The 18,505-nt window shown below is 37.8% G+C and overlaps 1 protein-coding gene across 1 annotated transcript in view; it reads right to left on the bottom strand.

Annotated features, from left to right (window-relative positions):
- Positions 1 to 18,505, bottom strand: part of MEIKIN (meiotic kinetochore factor) — a 139,566-nt gene that overhangs the window by 107,577 nt on the left and 13,484 nt on the right. The window contains exons 5-6 of the mRNA XM_027970580.3: positions 10,022 to 10,159; positions 3,027 to 3,146 (exon numbers count right to left, since the gene is read on the bottom strand). Coding sequence (XP_027826381.2) covers positions 3,027 to 3,146; positions 10,022 to 10,159 — 258 coding nt within the window. The remainder of the gene's footprint in view (positions 1 to 3,026; positions 3,147 to 10,021; positions 10,160 to 18,505) is intronic.

Raw genomic sequence — 18,505 nt, 5'->3', positions numbered from 1 at the left:
AAGGGAAGAGGGACAGGGACAAATTTAGAGTATGGGATTAACAGAAATAAACTATCATACCTAAAATAGATAAGTAACAAGGATTTACTCTATAGCATAGAGAATTATATTCAATATCTTGTAATAATATATAATGGAAAATAATCTGAAAAATACATATATACATAACACCTTGTTGTATACCTGAAACTAACACAATATTGTAAATCAACTATCCCTCAATTTAAAAAAGAAAGAAAATACACAGGGCTTTGTTCATTTGTGTAAAAGAAACACAAAAAAGATAAAGCATAAATTAAAGAGACTCCTTACCAAAAAGGGGTGGGTGGAAATGGGTAGAAAGAAGAGGACAAAAGCATCATGGTAGCAGTAGAAGAAGACAAAGCAATACTCTTCTGATAACATTTTTTTGTATAATTCTTAGAACCATAGTAATGTTTCACATACCTTCAATAGCCCTCTCCCCCTGAATAAATAAACAAAACCAAACAGGAAGGGGGAATCAAAAACTGAATTCAACACTACGAAAGGAATGTATTAATTACTACATAACAACTGAATAATAATTTCAGTGAAAGTGGAGGAAAAGAACTAACCTACCTAATTTTGGAAAAGAGTCTGTTGATAGGACACTGTAATGCTAAAGACAAATAGAACCGTACATAAATGCTGTAGTAATCTACTAGTAAATGTATTTCTCACAGGGATCTGGGTTAACAAATCTGAAACTTCTCTGTGTGTATAATAGGATAAAGGAAGGAAGGGAGGGAGGGAGGAAGAGAGAGAGACAGACAAAGCAAGAAAGAAGTGGATTTTAACCCATAAAATAGATATCCATGAGTTCATACTGATATAAATAACTGAATAAATAAATGGCAGAAAAGTTATTTTACAAAAAGAAATTTCAATTAATAAATGTAACAGGTAACAACAAAGTATTTATTGAAAATCACCATTACATGAACACCACAGTAAGAACTGTTGCAGTCAAGTGGATAAAAGTTTGAGGAGAAACAGGACTTACGGAGTCATAAACTATCTTTTTTTTAAGGTATTTATTAATTACAGAGGGAAACTAGTAACTTTACAGTGGAGAAAACCAGATATCACATTAATATGACCAATAATAACATAAATGCACTAACATTAAGAATTCCTTAATACAACATCATTTCTGTGGTATTCTTATCAAAAATTGCATAATCTCTTTCTAATCATGAGAAAACACTAGACAAATTCAAATGGAGGGACATTCTACAAAATAACTGATTAGTAATCTTCAAAAGTATCAAGCTTACAAAAGACAAAGACTGAAGATCTGTCACAGGAGATTAAGGGAGAAATAACAATCTAATTTAACTTATATGCAGAGTACATCGTCAGAAACGCTGGGCTGGAAGAAGCACAAGCTGGAATCAAGATTGCCGGGAGAAATATCAATAACCTTAGATATGCAGATGACACCACCTTTATGGCAGAAAGTGAAGAGCTAAAGAGCCTCCTGATGAAAGTGAAGGAGGAGAGTGAAAAAGTTGGCTTAAAACTCAACATTCAGAAAACTACGATCATAGCATCCAGTCCCATCACTTCATTGCAAATAGATGGGGAAACAGTAGAAACAGTAGCTGACTATTTTTCTGGGCTCCAAAATGACTGCAGATGGTGATTGCAGCCATGAAATTAAAAGACACTTACTCCTTGGGAGGAAAGTTATGACCAATGTAGACAACATATTAAAAAGCAGAGATATTACTTTGTCAACAAAGGTCCGTCTAGTCAAGACTAAGGTTTTTCCAGTGGTCACGTATGGATGTGAGAGATGAACTATAAAGAAAGCTGAGTGCTGAAGAGTTGATGCTTTTGAACTGTGGTGTTGAAGAAGACTCTTGAGAGTCCCTTGGACTGCAAGGAGATCCAACCAGTCCATCCTAAAGGAGATCAGTCCTGGTGTTCATTGGAAGGACTGATGTTGAAGCTGAAACTTCAATACTTTGGCCACCTGATGTGAAGAGATGACTCATTGGAAAAGACCCTGATGCTGGGAAAGATTGAGGGCAGAAGGAGAAAGGGACAACAGAGGATGAGATGGTTGGATGGCATCACTGACCCAATGGACATGGGTTTGGGTAGACTCCGGAAGTTGGTAACAGACAGGGAGGCCTGGAGTGCTGTGGTTCATGAGGAAAGAGTCAGACATGACTGAGCAACTGAACTGAACTGAACAATCTAATGTAATGTAGGATCTGAGATAGGATCCTGAATCAAAGAAAAGACATTAGTGGAAAAACTGATGAAATGTGAATAAGGTCTGTAGCTAACAGTTTAACACCAATGTTAACTTCCTAATTATGACCATTGTGTTATGCTGAAGAATTGATGCTTTTGAACTGTGGTGTTGGAGAAGATTCTTGAGAGTCCCTTGGACTGCAAGGAGATCCAACCAGTTCATCCTAAAGGAAATAAGTCCTGAATATTCACTGGAAGGACTGATGCTGAAGCTGAAACTCCAATACTTTGGCCACCTGATGCAAAGCCCCTGATGCTAGGAAAGATTGAAAGCAGGAGAGAAGGGGACGACACAGGATGAGATGGTTGGATGGCATCACCAACTCAATGGACCTGAGTTTGAGCAAGCTCCAGGAGTTGGTGATAGACAGCGAAGCCTGGCGTGCTACAGTCCATGGGGTCACAAAGAGTCGGACATGACTGAGCAACTGAACTGAACTGATTACGGTTATAGAAGATAACATTTCAGAAAGCTGGATGGGAGGTATATGGGAACCCTTTTTATTATTTTTGCAACTTTTCTGCAAGTATATTAATAAAATTCAAAATAAATGTTTTTAAAAAGTAAACCCATATATGCTTAAGTTACTTACTATTAGTCAGATACTATGTGTAGCCAAAAGTAATCCTAATTGAGTAGTTTAGCTAAAAAATCATTCAAGAGAAAAAATACTTTGCTTTTTCAATACTGACAAGGGTTTTTCCCTTTGTGACATGAGGAAAAAGAATGTGAAACTTACCTAAAATTGCAGAGAGATTTGAAAACTCAGGTACCTTCTCTATTGCTACTGCTTTACTTATGTCCAAAAGAGTAGAATTCTTACATGGCATGTTTTCTTCCAACATGGGACGCTCCCATTCTAAAAGAAGCAGGGAGAAATGGCACAAAATTTTGAACAGCACACAAGTGGCAGGTTACCTTTTTCTCCCCAACTTAGGTTTCTAGCCCATACAAAGCCATGGTAATTGAAGAAAGTTTAGGTGAAGCATAAAAAAAAGCCTTGAGGACATCAGGATATTAAATAATCTTTGGGCTATTGCAATGCCCAAATACTCTTATTTCCTTTTCCCCACTTTTCCCATTATCCTCATATTATTATATGGCATATTTAGTTAGGCCAGTATTCATTGCAAATGTTATGATGATAAATTGTCATAAAAATGCTGTCTTTAACTCTTTTGGTATATATACAATGACCACCTCTTGTTTTTCCTGGAGCCAATAAAGTGTTCTTTGTTTAGATTTCTCTGTATTCTTCATCTATTTAATCCTAAACCCTACCAAACTGTATAAATCCATTCTATTTATTCCATTCTCTGATGTTCTAAAATTTCATATTGTTCTGTCTTGGTGTTTTTCATCTATGTGCTAGACACTGTATGGCCCTTTCAACCCAGAAATCATACTTCTTAGATCTAGAAACTGCTCTTGAGTTATATTTTTGCAATTTTCTTCCTCCTGTTTATTTCATTATCTTTTTCTGAGACTCCTATTATTTGATATAAGATTTCATATACTACTTCTCTAACTAATCTTTTTTCTCCTTTTTTTCCCTTCTGACTCCCCCCCCCCCCCCCCGGGAAATCTCAATTTATTTTCTAATCCTTCTACCGAGTTTTCCATTCTGCTATTGCATTTAATTTATTCTCTGAATATTCTCACTCCCTTTTTTTTAAACAGCATCCTGTTCCTATTCAATGGATACAATATACATATTTTTATCTCAAGGAAAACTTTTCCCTGCAGTATCTTTATTGTATTCCTATTTCTGTTTGGTTTCTTCTCTTATTTTTAATTTTGCTGTGGTGGGAACACTTAACATGAGACCTACCCTCAAATTTGAGAGTACAATAGAGTATTGTTAACTATAGGCACAATGTTGTGCAGCACATCTCCAGAACCTACTATTCATCTTGCATAACTAAAACTCTACCTGTTGATTAGCAGCTCCCCACATCTCCTTCTCCTTGGGCCCTGGCAACCAACATTCTACTCTCAACTGCTATAAATCTAACTACTTTAGATATCTCATACAAGTGGAATCATACAGTATTTTTCTTCCTGTGACTGGCTTATTTCACTTGCCATAATGTCCTTGAGGTTCTTCTACAGTGTTGCATATAGCAGGATATCCTTTTTAAAGGCTGAATAATATTCCATTGTATGCATATACCATATTTTCTTTATCTATTTATCCATCAATGGTCATTGGGCTATTGTGAAAAGTCTGCAATGCGCATGGGAGTTCAAATATCTCTTCTAGATCCTGTCAGTAATTATTTTGAATAAATACCCAGAAGTGGGATTGCTGGATCACATATGTTACTTATATTTTAAATTTTTGGAGTAACTGCCATACTCATTCATTGCAGCTTCACTATTTTACATTCCTATCAACAGTGTAAAAAAGGAAATTCAATTTCTCTACATCATTGCCAACACTTACCTTTTAAAAAAATAATAACAACCATCCTAATAGTTGTGAGGTGGTATCTCACTGTGATCTTGATTTGCATTTCCCTGACGGTTAGTGAGTGATCTTTTCATATACCTGTTGGCCACGTGACTGTCTTCTCTGGGGGGAATATGTTTATTCAAGTTCTTTGTCATTTTTAAAAATCAAGGTGTTTGGATTTTTTCCTATTGAATTGTGGGAGTTTCTGATATATTTTGGATATTAATCCCTTATCAGATATGTGGTTTCTAAATATTCTCCCTTTTTATAGGTCGTTTATAGGTTATTCACTTTGTTGTTTCTTGTGCTGTACAGAAGCTTTTCAGTTTTATCTAGGCCTACTTGTCTAATTTTGCTTCTGTTGCCTGTGTTTTGGTGTCACATCCAAGAAATACCTGCCAAGACCAATTGTCATGAAGCTTTTCCCCTATGTTTCTCCTAGGAGTTTTATAGTTTCTGGTCTCACATATAAGTTCTTACTATATTTTGAGCTGACTTTTTTGTATAAGGTAAGGGTCCAATTTCATTCTTTTGTATATGGCTATCCAGTTTTGTCAACATCATTTGTTGAATAGACTATTTCTCCCACATTGTGTATTCTTGGCACTCTTGTTAAAGATCAAATGTCTTTATGGATTTAGTTCTGGGCCCTCTACTCTGTCCTACTGGTCTATATCTCTGCCTTTATTCCAGTACTATAATGTTATGTTTACTATAGCTTTGCAATATACTTGGAAATCAGTTAAGTGTTAATTTTCTGTCCAGATGTTCTATCCATTATTAAAAGTAGGAGTATTGAAGTCTCCTACTATGACTGTATGCCTATTCCTACCCTCAGTTCTGCCAGTGTTTACCTTATATGTTAGGTGCTTTGATGTTGAGTGGATATTTATTCATAACTATTGAGTGTTTTTGATGAATTGATCCTTTCATAATTATGCAACATTCTTCCTTGTCTCTTATAAAAGCTTCTGACTTAGTCTATTTTTTATCTGATATAAGTATAGCCCCTTGTGCTCTCTTTTGGTCACAATTTACATGGAGTGCCTTTCCCCACCCATTTACTTTCAGTCTATGTGTGCCCTTAAATCTTAAGTGAGTCTTTTGTAGAGAGCATACAGTTGGATTATTTCTTCAACCCATTCAGTCACTCTTTGTCTTTTGATTGGGTTTAATTCATTTATATTTTTGATAGATGAGGATTTACTATTACAATTTTGTTAACTGTTTTCTGTTTTATAGTTATTTTGCCCCTCTTTGCTCTCTTGCTATGCTCCTCTGTCTTTCATTGATTCTTTTATATTGATATGCTTTGACTCCTTTCTATTTTTCTTTTATGTGCCTTCTATAGGTACTTTTGTGTGTGGTTACCATGGGGCTTACATAAAACATAGTTTTAATAGTCTACTTTGATAACAATTTAACAAAAACTCTATGCTTTTACTTCACCCCTTAAACATGTTTTGCAGTACTGAGGTTATAATTTGCCACCTTTCATATGGTATATCCATTAACATATTTTTGTAATTATATTTAATATGTTTGCCTTTTAACTTTTATACTAGAATAAAGAGTGATTTATATGTCACTGTTATAGTATCACTGCATTTGTCTATATACTTACCAATGAGTTTTATACTCTCATATGCTTTTATATAGCTGTTTAGAGTCCTTTGTTCTAACTTGAAGAACTCCCTTTAGCACTTCTTGTAAGGCAGGGCTAGTGATGATTAAGTCCTTCAGCTTTTGTTTGTTTGGACTTACCTTCTCTTCATTTATTAAGGACAGTTTTGCAGGTTTGGGTATTATTGGTTGGAAGTTTCTTTCTTTCAGCCACTTTGTCTATTTACTTCCACTCTCTTCTAGCCTGCAAGGTTTCTGCTGAGAAATCCATAAACAGTCTAATGAGGTCTCACTGTATATATCAAGTCGCTTTTTAAATTGCTGCTTTCAAAGTGCTTTTTCTTTGACTTTTGACAGTTTGACTATGTGCCCCCATATGAATTTCTTTGGTTCATCTTATTTGAGGTTTGTTGGGGTTCTCCAGATTTAGGAAGTTTTCAGCAACCATTTCTGTGAAGAAACCTTCTGGCCCTTTCCCTCTCCGTCCCTCCCTCCCCACTTCCCTTTTCCCCTTAGGACTCTCACAATGCATATACTGATCTGTTTTCTTGTGTTCTGTAAGTCTCAAACTTTCTTCATTCTTTTATATTATTTTTCCTTTTAGCTCCTGTGACTGGATAATTTCAAATGACTTATTTTTGAATTTGCTGATTCTTCTGATTGATCTTTTACTGTTTTTTTTTTTCCTTAGTGCATTTATTGTTTTTCTCAGCTCTAAAATTTCTTTTTGGTTCTTTTTAAAAAATCTCTTTCTTAAAATTCTTTTTCCATACATTGTTCTCCTGAGTTCTTTATGAACATTTGTTGAACATCTTTATGACAATCATTTAAAATTCTCTGTCAGGTAGTTCATATATTTCCATTTAATTAGAGTCACTTTCTGGAGCTTTATCTTAGTCTCATATTTTGGACCATGTTTCTCTGTTTCTTCTTTCTCTTTAATCATTTGTGTTGGTGTCTGCACATTAGATAAAACAGCCAGCTTTCCCAGTCTGTAAACAGATAGGCCTCATGCAGGAGAAGACCTTTATCAGTCTTTCCAACCAGGATCTTCTCAAACCTTCTTGCTAGTTCAAACCAGAGTCTTTGTTTTCAGTGGCCACGAGGCATCTAGAATATAACAAGTCCTATCACTGCTCTAAGACAGATGAGACAAAAGCTAGTCCCTTGGGCAGCCCCAGAAATGTTGGAATGTTGAACACAGTCCAAATCTTTCCCTCCCCAAAGAGAAGCCGGGATCTAGTGAATGTTCTCATGCTAGGATAAACTGGTATCTTTGTTTCAGCACTCATCAGACTTCGAGAGTATGTCAGGTCCCACCAGCACTCTGAGGCAGACAAGTCAGTAGTCCATTCTTTGGTTATCCCCAAATAATTGAGAGCTTTTGGCACATGGTTCAGTCCTTTCCCTTCCTCCCTAGGGAAAATCTGGGAGCTGAAGGTTTCCTGCCAATTGTATGGTGCTGCATGGCGGATGTGAATTTGATGAAAGGGTGTCTTGAATTTTTCTACTTGCTTTGATGTGACCGGTTTCAAGCTTGCCTGGGGGTGCAGGAGTCACTCAACTAGTTTTGAGATTTCACACGAAGGGAAATTTCACAAAGGGAAATACATGGACACAAATTAGTCCATGTATCGTTGTTGAACTGGTATGTCCATGGGGTAAGGCAAGTCTACGGTTTACTACTCCAACACCTTACTGACTTACTACCATATTTTTCTGTTTTGACCTCTGCTTTATGTTAGAGAATTCATCAGAAGTCTGGTAGTCCTTGTCTTCTGCTCATATTTGAGAGGGGGCCCTAAATGGCTAGGTGGGATCTCTATGGCTTAGCTGAGGCTGACCACATAGGCAGCTTCACTGTAGGGTTCCTGTCAGTTTCACTGAAGCACTACTGAAGTCAGTATCTTTTGATATTTTCTTTAGGGTTGATCAGATTTCTCAGGAAAAAAATCTTCCATTTTCCTGCCTGGAAGTTTCAATTCTGGATGCTAGCATCCTAGAAGCTGAATAGAGAAATGGACTATTGGGTTAGGATGAGACTAAGCATTTGGTGAGCAGTCCCACAATTTGGAATATACATTTGCATTTAACTACCCCTTTCTTCATTCACTGACTTCCCTGGTAGCTCAGACAGTAAAGCGTCTGCCTACAATGCAGGAGACCCGGGTTCAATCCCTGTGTTGGGAAGATCTCCTGGAGAAGGAAATGGCAACTCACTCCAGTATTCTTGCCTGAAGAATCCCATGGATGGGGAAGCCTGGTAGGCTATAGTCCATGGGGTCGCAGAGTCGGATACGACTGAGCGACTTCACTTCACTTCTGCATTCACTACAGTATCTGAAGCAGTTGGCTTTTTCTATATAATAAATAAAACTGAAATCTCAGTGGCATAAAATGAAAGCATTTCTTTCTTACACCTGTCTACTATTTGGCTCAAGCAGCTCCGCTTCAGGCTATAGGTTGGCTAATCAACTGGGGCAGCTCTCTGAAGTCTGCAGTCTGCCCAGGGCTATCCTGCTCTGTATCTCTTATTCTGGAGTTCAATAATAGAGGTAGAAGCTAATTAGGATGTGCATATGGTCCCTGACTCACAATGGTTCAGCTTAAGAGTTTTTTCCATCATAAGTGGAAGAAGATTTGTATTTTCCTCATGATAGCAAAAGGATAGGGGGACAAAACCAATTATGTATGCATATATCAAAAGTTTGCTTCTGTTTCACTTACTGATATCCATGTTGCCCAAAGTCATATGGTCAACCCCAGAGCCAAAGAGTGAGAAAGCAAACTTCACCCACCATGAAGCTATGACAAGGTAAATGACAACATTTCAAAATACCATGGTATCCCTGCTATTAACAGTGCTTAGTTCAGGGTCCCTCTGTTTCAAAACACCCCAGAGAATAAATTTCTAGGAAAGGAGAGAGAAGTCACCATAATTTTTGTATTTTGGATACAGCTTTTTACAAGTATTTTACAAGCCACATTGAAAGCTTTTCTGGGATACTATAGTATTGTACAAACTAGCTTGTTTCAGGGGTATTCCCATTGTTGATTCAGGATTGAGCTTTTTCAAGTCCACTTTATCAGACCATTTGCTCTCTAGCTTTCCAAACTTTATGCTTTATTCTTTTTCATTCTCTTTACTCTTATGTGTTTACGTCTTTTTTTAAAAAGTCATTTTCTGCCATTGCACAAAATTGTGGAGGAAGGCATATGTTCAATCTGCATCATTAACCAAAGGCTGTTAATTATATATATGGCAAACATAAATAACTGATAATTTGTAGAAAAAATTCAAGCAGGGAGATGGTCCAGTCAACCTCTGATTTACTGAAAAGTAAGAGAAGCATAGGAAATAAAAGATAACCCATAGTTCAAGAGAACAAATATACATATGTTATGTATAAAGCTGCTCAATATTAATAACTGGATATGTATTACATGTAAATGCTAATCTCTTCATCTTTTTCTGATCTGGGGGGTTTTATCTATAGTCCTATATGACTGAGTGTGGAACACAATGGATATTGGGTAGAGAGGTTTTGGTGAGGAAGATAAGCATACCTTCTCAAAAGCAACATTATTCATTGCAGCATTTGTAGACAAAGGAGTGGTTTCTATGGAGGAGCAACTTAAGGTTGAAATTTTCTCACCTAAATAATCTGATCCTCTGAAGAGCTCAGGTGATGGGAAGCTACTTAAATTCTCTTCAGAACTGTTGTATTCTGTAGAAGAGTCTGTAAATGAATAACTTAGAAGAGAGCCAGAAATATCGTGCTGCAAACTTAGTCCTATAGAATAAACAAGCAAAAGGGGTAAAATGTTTCAACAGTAAACAGATTCAAAATCCTAAGAACTTAAACTTGTAGAAATATACATGCAGTTGTATACTAGTAATGTAAAATTACACATACAACTGAAACGGCATGCAATTGTATACAATCTTAAATTGTACGTGAATTTCAGTCTTAGAAAAGAAGTCTATTTTTGATATGAAGAAAATGCAATATAAACCCCTTCGATTGTTTTTCAAAGTTTTATAAATTTATTCCTTCCCTACTTTGGTTCAGTTATCATTCTTGACTCAAAAATACAAATTTTATCAAGTATACCTTAATAATAAATATAAATAAATAAAATGTACACCTAATTTTTCAAGTCCAAGTTTTATATATAAGTAACCCATTAACTGTAAGCTGACTAGCTGAGAAGAAGAAATGATGATTCTAGTTATTCCACTTAAAAAACAATGAGCATAAACATAGATTCAAGGGAACATAGATCAAAGGAAGTGAACAGAGTCCAGAAATAGACTTACATGGATAAGAGTAATTTATTTTTTACCAAGATGCAAAGGCAATTCAATGGAGAAGGGATATTCTTTCAAACAAATTATGCTGGAACAACTGTATATCCACATGCAAAAGCAAAACCAAATAAAATAACCTGCACTCATATCTTCCATCATATAAAAAATTAACTATAAATGCATCATGATTCTAAATGCAAATCTTAAAACTACAAAACTTCTACAAAAAATAGAGGATAAAATCTTCATGACACTGAGTTAGGTAACAATTTCTTTAATGTAAAATTAAAGAATGATTCATAAAACAAAAGCAGTGATAAACTGGGCTTCATCAAAGTTTAAACCTTCTATTTCAAAGAGACAAGCCACAGAGTAAGAGAAAACATTTGTAAATGGACTGGAATCCAAAATACAAAGAACTCTGAAAATTCAATAATAAGAAAACAAACATCTCAATAGGAAATTGGGGGAAATATATGAACAGAAAATCTCTCTAATTCAGAAGTCTTAAAGTCATCCCTGTGAGAGTAGACTAGAATGAAAATCTGTCCAATAAATGACAGGGATAGAACTTAGTATTTACTTGAAGAACCAGAAGGTCGAGTAAGAAAAGAGAAAATATACTCTACTATAGACAGTCAGCATTTATGAAACATTCCTAACATGATAAAACAGAGGTCAACACTAACAGAAACTGGTGGAGTGTGGGATAATGGATGAAAGGAGAGCATCACTCTTAAAACCCATTATCTTCTGCCCTGGAGTTGACTTATATCTATCTCTGCTCATTCATTACCTACCCGAGACTACTAACTCTTTATCCTTCCCACTTTGATCTCACCACATCTTTTTCTTTCGCTCCAACCCTCTCTTTAATGTTGACAACTGTTCCCAATGTGCCCACCTCCTCCAGCCACCAGTGCACCACTTAAATTGACTGACTCAAGCTACCATCCTTCTTCCCCTCTTCAGATGTCAGAGTCAGGCTATTCCTCTGAGTATGTTTCTCTTCCCGTACTTCAGCTGTCCCAGAGTGTCCTTCCCTGTCCTTGCTACTTCTCTCACCATCTTCATCCTTCTCATTCTCGGTTGCTCCATCTCTCGTGCCTTCTATCTCTCAAAATTCTATGAATACCACTCTCAGGAGAGAAAATCCTTCCACCAAACTCCAGAACTCAAACTGGGCTCCGAAACTAGGAAAGCTCTGTACTCACCCCCTGGGTAACTTGGCAGAGAAAAGAATAAACAAATGTTCCTGACTATAATAATAGAAGGCTGCTCCTGGTGTCACAAGTAAGAAATGTAAATGCATTTTAAAATTACATTTATATCAAATTATGCTATACATTTAAAAAAGTCAGTTCTACAAGCTTTTATCAAAAACTACCACCTCTTAAAGGAATTAAAAAAAAAACTGCAACCTCTTGTCTCATAACTCCCATCATAAGGAGACAACTGTTTTCAACCCCATTAACTCTATTGTTTTCATATGTTTATATTTATAAATTAAATGTATTCAATGATTCTGTTATTATAATTGCTTAAATATATTTACAGCTGAACCATGTACTATGAGCTCTATTATTTATGTTACATTTTTGCTATAAGTTCTTATTTTTCCTTTGAGTTATTGATTACCTAATTTTCAATTAGTTTTCTAAGTACCTATCTCAAATCAACTTTTTGCAAAAGTATAAATTTCCTCTCAATAATTTTTTTTTTAAGTGCCAGGTTATCTATCAGTTCTTTTTTTCCCTTCCTTTCTTCTTCCCTTCCTCTTTCTCCTCCTTTTTCTTTCCTTCCTTTTTTTCTTTTTTTAAAGTACTGCTACTGGAGATCTCAACACACTTGCTCAAATTGGGATTGACTGTCTGTTAGACGTGCTGCACAGGTGTCTTCCTGGGATTTCCCTTTACCATGATCCTAAGAAATTCTTTTATATATTTCATGATTTCTTCCTTATTGATTTCCTTTCTTGTTTTATTGGAATATCTTCTTCACTTCCTGAGAAAAGGTGCATACAAGACCTGTTTGAAAATTTCTTTATACTATCTTCCTATCTGAGTGAGTGTTTCGCTGAGTACAGAATTCTAGGCAGTATATTACAAAGACTGATGCAGTCTTTGGTGTTTGACAGATTTAAACCTCACTGTTCCAAGTTCCCCTTCTGTACCATATCTGTACTAGTTGATGAGCCCTGGTGCTCCATATTCTGGCAACAATGGCAAGTTAAAGCCTCATCCCAGCCCCACCCTAACCACCTAAACATCCCAACCCAGTCTCCTTTCCCTGCTCTCTCAAGCCATTTTCAGTCCTGTTCAGGAAGAGAGTCTCCTCTCTACGTGGCCTCATTATATCAGTAATAAACTTTTTCACACCCTCTTGGTATGTGAGTGGCATCATTAATCTTGAAATTTAAAACAAATTTTTGGTGAGGATTTATCCTGTCTCTGCAAATCAGTTCTCTTCAGAAAAAGTGCACTTTTCCACCATGTTTTAGCCTCTAGAGTTGCTTCTGATATGTTCAATGTTATTCACATTCTTGATTGCTTATTTGCAATAGGTAATTTTTTTAATCTGAAAAACTGAAGGATTTCTCTCTTTATCCTGAAGATTTTAAAATTATATGACATTATGTCTTGGTATGGGTCTTTTTCATTCATTGCGATGGGCAGTTGGTGGGCTCTTTCAGTATGTACACTCATGAAGATAGCGGAGGAATAGGATGGGGAGACCACTTTCTCCCCCACAAATTCATCAAAAGAACATTTGAACTCTGAGTAAATTCCACAAAATTACTTCTGAATGCTGCCAGAGGACATCAGGCACCCAGAAAAGCAGCCCATTGTCTTAGAAAGGAGGTAGGAAAAAATATAAAAGATAAAAAGAGAGACAAAAGAGGTAGGGACAGAGATCCATCCCGGAAAGGGAGTCTTAAAAAAGAGAAGTTTCCAAACACCAGGAAACACTCTCACTGGCGAGTCTGTGGCGAGCCTTGGAACCTCAGAGGGCAACATAACTGGGAGGGAAAAAAATTAATAATTAAAACCCACAGATTACATGCCCAACGGTAACTCCCAGCAGAGAAGCAGCACAGATGCCCACATCCGCCACGAGCAAGCAGGGGCTGGACAGGGAGGCGTGGGCTGCATTGCTTTGAGTAAGAACCAGGCCTGAATGCCCCAAGGGCAATCTGAGGGAACTAACTTGAGATAGCAAACCAGACTGTGGGATAGCTATCCAGCAAAAAGCCCTAACCTAAGACACCGCCAGGCTGGCTCACAGAACAAAGGACTGAGCGGAGCTAGCCGGCTGTGGACCGGCCCATCCCCCGCCGGAGACAGGCAGGCGAGGGCAGCCAGAGCTGGAAGTGGGTAATCACGGCCCCAGAGAGGCATCATCTACCAAACTGCAAGTAGGCTTCGTTGCTAACCAAGACTTCTTGGGATTCTGCACAGTCGACATCCGCCAGGAGAGCCACAGCCAGAGATCAACTCCTCAGAAGAGACACAAAGCACACCTGAGAAGGGGTGCCGGTTGTACACCCAGAAAACCAAGTGACAGGGATGGGGGAGGTGATAAGTCGAAGTGACCGTGCTCGCCAAGTTCCTGGTCACCTGAGCTGCTTGGACCTGGGAAGGGCACAAAATGTAGGCCCAACCGAGTCTGCGCCTTTGTGGAGTTCCCGAGTACCTGAACCTGAGCGGCTTAGACCTGGGAAGTGCATACAACCCAGGGCCGCCCTCAGACAGTTCCCGGCAGAGCAACATAGAGCCTAAGCAGTGTAGACAGGGAAAGCACACACACCGTGAGCGGGGGCAAACTCAGTGTGGCCGAGTCACTGTGAGCACATGCCAGTATTATTTGTGTGCAGTGTTCTTCCCTCCCCACAGCACGACTGAAAAAGTGAGCCTAAAAAAGTGTCCACCACAGCCCCCTTGTGTCAGGGCAGAAATTAGACACTGTAGAAACCAGCAAACAGAAGAAGCTAAAACAAACAGGGAACTGCCTTGGATATGACAGGTACAATAGATTAAAACCCTGTAGTTAGCACTGACTACATAGGAAGGAGCCTATAGATCTTGAGAAGTATAAGCTGGATCAAGGAACTATCTGAAAATGAACTGATCCCACACTGTCCACAACACCACCAGAGAAAGTCCTAGATATATATTTACTATTATCATTTTTTAAATTAAAAAAATTTTAAGTCCTCTATTACACCTTTAATTTTCATTTTTATAACCTACTATTACTTTGCAAAAAAAAAAAAAAGGACCCTATTTTTTAGAGCAAACTTCATATATATGCTGCTGCTGCTGCTGCTAAGTCACTTCACTCGTGTCCAACTTTGTGCAACCCCATAGATGGCAGCCCACCAGGCTCCGCCATTCCTGGGATTCTCCAGGCAAGAATACTGGAGTGGGTTGCCATTTCCTTCTCCAATGCATGAGAGTAAAAAGTGAAAGTCAAGTCGCTCAGTCGCGTATGACTCTTAGCGACCCCATGGACTGCAGCCTACCAGGTTCCTCCATCCATGGATTTTCCAGGCAAGAGTACTGGAGTGGGGTGCCATGCCTTCTCAATTCACACACACACACACACACACATATATATATATACTATAATTTTTATGACTTCGTTTTTTTCTTTAATATTGTATGTTTGAGAATCCAACCTCTCCTCTAGATTTTTAAGCTTTGCTTTTTGGTATTTGTTATCAATTTTGTACCTTTAAGAACCCAATTTTCAGTATCATTTTTACTTGGGAGTGAGATCACTGGCTTGACTGCTCTCTCCTCCTTTGGACTCTCCTTTTTCTCAACCAGGTCATCTCTATCTCCTCCCTCCCCCTTCTCCTCTCTGCCGACTCTGTTAATCTCTTTGTGTGTTCCAGACTGTGGAGAACGCATAGGGAACTGATTACTGGCTGGATCTGTTTCTCTCCTTTTCATTCACCCCTTTATCCTCCTGGCCACCTCTGTCTCCCTCCTCCCTCTTCTCTTTTCTGTATAACTCCGTGAACATCTCTGAGCTGTCCAGACTGTGGAGAGCACATAAGGAAGTGATTACTGGCTAGCTTGCTCTCCCTTCTTTTGATTCCCCTTCTTCTCCTCTTGGTCACCTCTATCTCCCTCCTCCCTCTTCTCTTCTCCATGTAACTCTGTGAACCTCTCTGGGTGTCCCTCACTGTGGAGAAACTTTTCATCTTTAACCTAGATGTTTTATCATCAGTGCTGTATAGATGGAGAAGTCTTGAGGCTACTGTAAGAATAAGACTGAAAACCAGAAGCAGGAGGCTTAAGTCCAAATCCTGAGACCATCAGAGAACTCCTGACTCCAGAGAACTCCTGACTCCAGGGAACATTAATCAATAGGAGCGCATCAAACGCCTCCATACCTACACTGAAACCAAGCACCACCCAAGGGCCAACAAGTTCCAGAGCAAGACATACCACACAAATTCTCCAGCAACACAGGAACACAGCCCTGAGCTTCAATATACAGGCTGCCCAAAGGCACACCAAACTCACTGACATCTCATGACTCATTACTGGACACTTCATTGCACTCCAGAGAGAAGAAACCCAGCTCCACCCACCAGAACACCGACACAAGCTTCCCTAACCAGGAAACCTTGACAAACCACCCATCCAACCTCTCCCACAGCGAGGAAACTCCACAATAAAGAGAACTCCACAAACTGCCAGAATACAGAAAGGCCACTCCAAACACAGCAATATAAACAAGATGAAAAGGCAGAGAAATACCCAGCAGGTAAAGCAACAGGATAAATTCCCACCAAACCAAACAAAAGAGGAAGAGATAGGGAATCTACCTGATAAAGAATTCTGAATAATGCTAGTGAAAATGATCCAAAATCTTGAAAACAAAATGGAGTTACAGATAAATAGCCTGGAGACAAGGATCGAGAAGATGCAAGAAAGGTTTAACAAGGGCCTAGAAGAAATAAAAAAGAGTCAATATATAATGAATAATGCAATAAATGAGACCAAAAACACTCTGGAGGGAATCAACAGTAGAATAATAGAGGCAGAAGATAGGATAAGTGAGGTAGAAGATAGAATGGTAGAAATAAACAGAGAGGAAAAAACAAAAACGAATTAAAAGAAATGAGGACAATCTCAGAGACTCTGAGACAATGTTAACAATCTCTGGAACAATGATAAATGCCCCAACATTCGAATCATAGGAGTCCCAGAAGAAGAAGACAAAAGAAAGACCATGAAAAAATACTTGAGGAGATAATATAGTTGAAAACTTCCCTAAAATGGGGAAGGAAATAATCACCCAAGTCCAAGAAACCCAGAGAGTCCCAAACACCCCAAGGCACATATTAATCAAAAGAACAAAGATCAAACACAAAGAACAAATATTAAAAGCAGCAAGGGAAAAACAACAAATAACACACAAGGGGATTCCCATAAGGATAACAGCTAATCTTTCAACAGAAACTCTCCAGTCCAGAAGGGAATGGCAGGACATACTTAAAGTGATAAAAGAAAATAACTACAGCCCAGATTACTGTACCCAGCAAGGATCTCATTCAAATATGAAGGAGAAATCAAAAGCATTATAGACAAGCCAAAGCTGAGAGAATTCAGCACCACCAGACCAGCTCTCCAGCAAATGCTAAAGGATCTTCTCTAGACAGGAAACACAGACAGGGTGTATAAACTCGAACCCAAAACAATAAATGTCAATGGGATCATACTTATCAGTAATTACCTTAAATGTAAATGGGCTGAATGCCACAACCAAAAGACAAAGATTGGCTGAATGGATACAAAAACAAGACCCCTATATATGTTGCCTACAAGAGATCCACATCAAAACAAGGGACACATACAGACTGAAAGTGAAGGGCTGGAAAAAGATATTCCATGCAAATGGAGACCAAAAGAAAGCAGGAGTAGCAATACTCATATCAGATGAAATAGACTTTAAAACAAAGGCTGTGAAAAGAGACAAAGGACACTACATAATGATCAAAGGATCAATCCAAGAAGAAGATATAACAATTATAAATATATATGCACCCAACATAGGAGCCCTGCAATATGTAAGACAAATGCTAACAAGTATGAAAGGGGAAATTAGCAACAACACAATAATAGTGTGAGACTTTAATACCCCACTCACACCTATGGATAGATCAACCAAACAGAAAATTAACAGGGAAACAAACTGTAAATGATACAATAGATCAGTTAGACCTAATTGATATCTATAGGACATTTCATCCCAAAACAATAAATTTCACTTTTTTCTCAAGCACACAAGGAACCTTCTCCAGGATAGATCATATCCTGGGCCATAAATCTAGCCTTGGTAAATTTTAAAAAATTGAAATCATTCCAAGCATCTTTTCTGACCACAATGCAGTAAGATTAGATCTCAATTACAAGAGCAAAACTATTAAAAATTCCAACACATGAAGGCTGAACAACACACTGCTGAATAACCAACAAATCACAGAGGAAATCAAAAAGGAAATCAAAATATGCATAGAAATGAATGAAAATGAAAACACAACATCCCAAAACCTGTGGGTCATGGTAAAAGCAGTGTTAAGGGGATGGTTCATAGCAATACAGGCATACCTCAAGAAACAAGAAAAAAGTCAAATAAATAACCTAACTTAACACCTAAAGCAACTAGAAAATGAAGAAATGAAAAACCCCAGGTTTAGGAGAAGGAAAGAAATCTGAAAAATTAGGGCAGAAATAAATGCAAAACACACAAAAGAGATCATAGCAAAAATCAACAAAGCCAAAAGCTGCTTATTTGAGAAGATAAATAAAAT

Source organism: Ovis aries, chromosome 5 (genome assembly GCF_016772045.2).
Source record: "Ovis aries strain OAR_USU_Benz2616 breed Rambouillet chromosome 5, ARS-UI_Ramb_v3.0, whole genome shotgun sequence".
Lineage (NCBI taxonomy): Eukaryota > Metazoa > Chordata > Mammalia > Artiodactyla > Bovidae > Ovis > Ovis aries.
Note: the sequence above shows the minus strand (reverse complement) of the source record. Positions and strands in the feature narration are given on the sequence as shown.